Here is a 6,544-nt window from a genome sequence, read left to right on the forward strand (position 1 = left end):
GTCAAAATTTAAAATACTTCTCACCAATGGATTTTCAACAACTGGGCATTTTGATGTGTTCCTGAGTAGAATTTCAATGATCATTTCTGCTTCAAAATGTTGTTAATCTTTTTATTTCTGAGTGGCAGACTTCTCTGTTTTTGACTACATTTTTAATTAATTTTGAGCTGGCTGCTTTTTTCTTCTGTCTTGTTTAGGATAAATATTGAAACAGTGTAAGTATTCAGTAATGGGAGATTAATGACAACACATTTCAGAATCCAATGTAAGGACTTGGAAATAATAGAAATGGCATTGGTACTTGTGTAAGGACAGGAAAATGAAGCAGATAATCACAACTGGAAACCCTGGCCTGTGAAAAATAACTGAGCATACAAAGCTCTATCCACAAGCTTCTTCTTTAACATCTGTTTTGCTTTTCCACAGAATCAATGCTGCCTTGCTACAGAACATCCAGATTAGGAGAAGAAACTCCATTATCTACCTAATCTTTCACAGTTGCATTGAATCCATAGGTATGTATTTTTCAGTTCCAGTTCCATGTATGTAACTGGATTATTACTTTTCAACAAAATGGACTCTGACTGTACACACCACTTTACAATCTACTATAATTTAATTTTTTTTTTTGCCAGTCCTGGGCCTTGAACTCAGGGCCTGAGCACTGTCCCTGGCTTCTTTTTGCTCAAGGCTAGCACTCTGCCACTTGAGCCACAGCGTCACCTCTGGCCATTTTCTATATATGTGGTGCTGGGGAATCGAACCCAGGGCTTCATGTATATGAGTCAAGCACTCTTGCCACTAGGCCATATTCCCAGCCCCTCTACTATAATTTAAATAACTTAGCATTTGCATTTTGCCAAGTAAATTCAAAGTTCTAAATATTTAATGCATACCAAAATTTCACTATTGCTACTGAGAGGAAGACTAAGAAAAGTTGCCTGAAAATTAATGGAAAGACCAAAAATAAAATAGAAGGAAACATAAATAGCTGTGTATAGGATCAAAAACTGATTCAATTCAAAGTATAAAAGTTTGAGGAGATGGGTGGGGTGGGAAAGATGGGTGAGAATGATGAAAGGGGGAGGAGCACATTGATCAAGATGCACTGTACTTAAAACCTGACATCTTGAAGCCCATTTGTGCAACTCCTTAAAGAAAAAAAAACAAATATTTTTTAAGTATACAAATGCTTGCCAAACTGCACCATATTGTATCTAATTACTTAAATCTAAGATAATCAGAAAATGAGAATATCAGTATTCACCAACTCATGATATAGTTAAGAAAGTTAATGTAGAAATTGAGGAGCTAAATATGAGAAAGTCATTTGTCCCAGTAAATTCATTGTGTCACTGGCTCAATTTTGAAAATCAGCTTCCCATGAATCACCTGGAGTCTAAATTCATTCTTCAGTTTTAACATATAAATTAAATTCCTCTTAGTCTTTCCTCAAACTGAAAGCCCAAGCAACAAAGATTAGCAGCAACTTAAACGTTCTGCATGAATAGACACAAGGTTCACATTATCACTCTGAGCTATCTTTCTGCAAAGTCTCGTGTGCTAACATTTGGCACTTACTCTCTTAGCTTCAATTTGCAGTTTTCTAAGCAAAAGCAGTCTATTTGCCATCTCATCTGTCTGATTTCCACAATCCTTACCATAATCCTAACTGGTGGATGTTTTTGTCCCTACTTTATAGATTAAGAAACTGAGACCCATGGGAATTGAATTGCATATCCAGAGATATACTCTCTAACCAAGCTTTGGGCCAGAATATTTTCGATTTCCTTTTCTCCTTTCTTGTTTATTATGGCTTCTTAAACAACAACAACAACAAACAAACGAACAAAAGAAACAGCTGTGGGCCCCATGGGTTTGCTTACTCCCACCTATTCTGACTTAGGGGAAGAAGATAAGAGAAGCAGCCCTGATACAGTGGGGCACTGCCCTGTCTCCCAAAGTCTTTTATTCTTAGGAACCAGAATACACTATAGCAGGGGCAGAATCTGTGCCTACCTACATGCCTTTATGCACACTTCAAATACTCACAGCCACTACCCCATCCTCACCTTACCGCCAAAAAGAAAGCATTGTGACTATGTAGTATGGTTATACAGTCACATCCCAGGCCCTCTCTTGGGTTCCTGTGGTCCCTGAAGAGGCAAGCAAATTGTTGTTCTAGGTGACCTGCCAACATTCACATCCATGGGGTGTGAACTCTGGAGCTAGAGCCCTGGGTTGAACAGCAGGCTTAACAATGCTCTTCAAGTCTTAGAAACGCGGACAATCCTGCCTTACTTCCCACTGTCCAAGGGTTATACAAGCTGTACTGGTAGAGCAATAACGGGAAGCTATGGGGGCGGGGGTGACCAAATCTGGCCTGTGGTGGGCTTCAGATAAATGGTGAGGAAAAGTCTCACAAAAAGTGAAGAAGTTGCGATGAGAATAACAAAAGATGGAGAGAGAGAAAAGTTACACAGAAATTTTGTATATCAAAGCATTCAGAAAAATTTTATATATCCAAAGTTATCAAAATATTCAAATTTGAATATCAAGAATTCAATTTTATTACAACATACCTCCCAATCTACCACATATATGTATATATTTATATATATAAAGTATATTTTATATATAAAGCACATTTTATATATAAAGCATATGAAAGCTGGATGTCAGTAGCTCATACCTGTAGCCCTCATCTGAAGATCAGTCTTTAAAGACATCCTGGGCAGGAAAGTTTGTGAGATTCTTATCTCCAATTAATCATCAAGAAGCAGAAAGTTGAGATGTGGCTCAAGTGGAAGAGCACCAGCATTGAGCCAAAAAAGTTAAGAAACAGTACTTAAGTCCCTAAGTTCAAGTATGGGGGAGGGAAGAAGCAAAGTATGTGAAAATCTGTGTTTTAGCAGAATACATTTCTGTTCTACCCTATAAAAATTAAAATTTTACTTCCATTTCAAAAGTATTTCAATCAGAACTATATCTAATTCAGAAAGAACCATATAAATGATGGTACTATAATATCAAATGAAAGGGAAAAATGATTTGTACCCAGAGGATACTTGATTCTTCATACAATTAAAACACAAGTGGATACAATTAATGGCTTAAAGTTCTCTTGGAAGTACCATGACAAGATTGTGAGCTACTTGGAAGCCTACAATAAGAATTCCTTCTCGGCAGTGAGACTCTCTGCTACCTTCTTCCATAAAGTACAGGTCCACAGTGGATGGTCAACAAGAGAATTTAATAGATCTTCAATAGATCAATCTTCAGAAGATCAGTAGATCTACCCTTTGCACTATCGCCTATGAGGAGATCTTGGAACTTCAAAGATACATAGTAAGCATATGGCACAGTTAGGTGTTATTGGAACATGCTCTCACCTTATTCTCAAGAATTTCAAGACAGACCATGTGGACTCGAACCTGTTACTGTCCTCAGGAATTCCTGTTCACGGTTGAACATGAAGCTTCCTTCTTCCCTTACGGCAGCTACTGAAGTCACTGTAGGTTACTGACATATCTAATACAGTGGGTGCTTACAATTTAGGAGTTGGGAAGTCTTGAGGATTGTCTCTGGACTTCATACTCTCACTTGGCTTTTTCACTCAAAGCTGGAACTCAACCACTTGAGCCAAACCTCTATTTCCTGTTCTTTGCTGGTTAATTGCAATAAGAATCTCACTGACCTGGTTGGCTTTGAGCTAAGGTCCTCAGATCTCAGCCTCCTGAGGAGCTAGGATTCTAGATATGAACCAAAGGAACCCAACAAGTACTGATAATATTACATGGCCTCAACATTCATTCTAAAACAGAAGCTTGACTTTTTCAGACCAAAACAGAGTAATCACCTTTGACACGTTTTCCGATACCCCACTCAAGTAGTTCAAGCAGTATCCAGTGTTTAGGATTTAGCAGGTGAGGGTTTCAATTTCTCTCTGCCTCCTTTAAGAAGGCCACTCAGTTATTAGATGCCAACTGAAGTGGGTCACAGCAGGACTCCTGGAACTTGTACTCCTTTGCTCTAAGGTCACCAACAATGTGCCCATCCTGAAGAGCTGTTTGGAAAATACCCTGGATCCAGTAAAGGTATAGGTATGACTTCCTGGTCTCTTCCTGCGTAGGTATCCTGATCAATCCCTGCTTGTCCCCCAGGGCCCATAGTACTAAAGAAACTCCAGAACTTTCATATTGTATCACCAAGGCTTGCTGTAATCTCGTCCTTGAGGGAGGTCCACAGGAGGTGTTTGAAGGTGAGTCATTTGTGATTGTCCTTCTGTCTGGGCCTCTTCTGGGGACAATAGCTACTAACATTGGTATTAACTCAGCTGAGTTCATTACCAATCAGATGTGCTGACTTTCATTCAATACACCTGGAATAACATTTCATTCTTCACACATGGTTTAGGAAAACTGATGCCCGATTCGAAATGTCTCAGAGTTTTAAAGACTGTTAAGACTGCATTAAAACATAAAAGGTCCAATTCTGGTGGCTCCAGCCTGTAATCTTAGATGCTCAGGAGACTGAGATCTGAGAATCAAGGTTTGAAGCCATCAGAGCAAACAAATATGTGAAACCTTAATCTCCAAGTAACCAGCAAAAGAAAGTAGAGGTGTGGCTCTAGTGCCAGTCTTGAGTTTAAAAGCCAGGCAAGAACATGAGGTCCGGAGTTCGAGCCCCAGTACCAAAAGGAACATGCACCGATCTCACACACATGCACACACGCACACACAAACATACACATGTAAGAGTAAAGTTAAAAACAAACCAAACAGTAGGGCTAAGGTGATCAGATACAATTGTCCTTCCCATCTTTGCTTCAAATGAAGAGGGTTGCTGTACTATTTGAAAAAATTTTTTAAATGAACAATCTAATTTATTTATACTTCTCAATTCTCAAATAGACAAAATCTTATAGTATGAGGATCCTGGACACACACACAGGTTTGACAACAGGAATTGTTGGTTTGAAATGATGATGTTCTTAGGCTATCTAGTAAAAACTACAATTATACAACTTTTTAAGACTTTATACTTGTTACTGAATCAGGACTTTTCTATCTAGCCCAAACTGATCTTGAATTCCTTATCTGCCTAATTCAATCTTGCCAGTGGTAGGATTTAAGGTGTACTTCACTATGCCTGGCTGGCTACAATGAAACTTTTCAAACTACTTTTTAAAAATATGTTAATCAAGGGGCAATTATGTTAGGAACTCACCTCAGTGTAATAAAAAGAATGAAATGTTTCTCTTTACACAATGATTCTCCTCTTGCCAGCTCTGACTGCCAGAGCCACAGGGACCCCTTGCTTGGTTACCTGGCTACCCCTGGAGCAGGTAGAGAATTTCTCCTCCCAAGAGCTTCATTAAGCGGTGTACAGTACAATCCAAAAGGGCTTTGATTCAAAGAGAGGTTGGTTATTCCTAGGGGAAGACTCCTTTTAAAAGGTCAACAAATAGCTGGTTAGCAATGAAGCCTAAATGGCAACAAAACTTTTCAGAGAGGGGGTAGACCCCAGGGGATGGAGGGGGGCGGGGGAGAGGCACGAGTCTAAGGTCTATCCCGAAAACCTCAGCTAAGATCAAATGTCCATGCATTTATAGGCCTATTTTGACCTGAATGGGCTTCTGAGTGCTTTGTCACGTGTTCAAAGTAACCCAGACCCTGCCTTCCTTGGAAAAAAAGCTGTAAACCTTAAAGAAATAGAAATGAATGCCACCAAAATAGAAAATCATTTTCGGCCATTGTGTGGCAGGATGCCTTGGGAAGGTGGCAGAACCGAAGGGCGGCACCTGCCGAGAAGGACCAAGGCAGCCTGCAGTGAAGCATTGCAGCGCAGGGCGCCAGGAGCCCTGGGGGACCCCTGGGGGAAGCTGTGTTCATGCCCCATAGCAAAAGCAAAGCTGGTTTTCAACGCTGACGCCTCCACCCGCGCTCAGGACCCCCGCCGGCGCGCCCACCCGGCCAGTCTCCAGCAAAGTTACCTCCTCTCATCTCACAGAAACCCAAACAAAAGTCCAGAAGAGGGGGCAAAACTCCACGGAAACCAGGGCTTTCCCCGAGTGCCCCGCTAGCAAGCACCCGACAAGTTAGAACCTAGGAGAGGACCCCGCGGCGGAGCCAAGAAGGCTTTTACCTTCTGGCGGGCTCCGGCGGCCTGGGACACAGCTCATCCTGCTCTGCTCCGCCTCCAACTCAGGATCCCGCTGCGTGGCTGCCTGGCTGCCTGGCGATCTGGCGATCCTGGGATGGGAGGCGGTCCCTTCTCTGGGACGCGCAGGTGCACCGCCTGCGGTGGGGCGCTCTCCAAGCCTAGAGAGGACTGAGGACACAAGAGGTTCCGTTCCCGCCGCCACTCCGGCTCCAGGGCGCGCTGGCCTCAGCCCATGAACAGCTAGCTAGCTCAGGGCATAACCCAAAGCCTGGGGTCACATGAGATAAGGACCTCCGCCAGCCCGGTCCAGGGAAGGGAAGGGGTCTTGTGTACGTGGCACCCTCCCTTAGCTTTTCCCCTGCAGTCTGGCGCGCGAACA

General features: G+C 42.1%; 1 protein-coding gene across 1 annotated transcript in view; it reads right to left on the reverse strand.

Annotated features, from left to right (window-relative positions):
* Positions 1–6,241, reverse strand: part of Gadl1 (glutamate decarboxylase like 1) — a 176,460-nt gene extending 170,219 nt beyond the window's left edge. Inside the window, exon 1 of the mRNA XM_048348605.1 lies at positions 6,148–6,241. Coding sequence (XP_048204562.1) covers positions 6,148–6,184 — 37 coding nt within the window. The 5' untranslated portion in view covers positions 6,185–6,241. The remainder of the gene's footprint in view (positions 1–6,147) is intronic.
* Between the last annotated feature and the right edge of the window lie 303 nt (positions 6,242–6,544).

This window comes from Perognathus longimembris, chromosome 6, assembly GCF_023159225.1.
Source record: "Perognathus longimembris pacificus isolate PPM17 chromosome 6, ASM2315922v1, whole genome shotgun sequence".
NCBI lineage: Eukaryota > Metazoa > Chordata > Mammalia > Rodentia > Heteromyidae > Perognathus > Perognathus longimembris.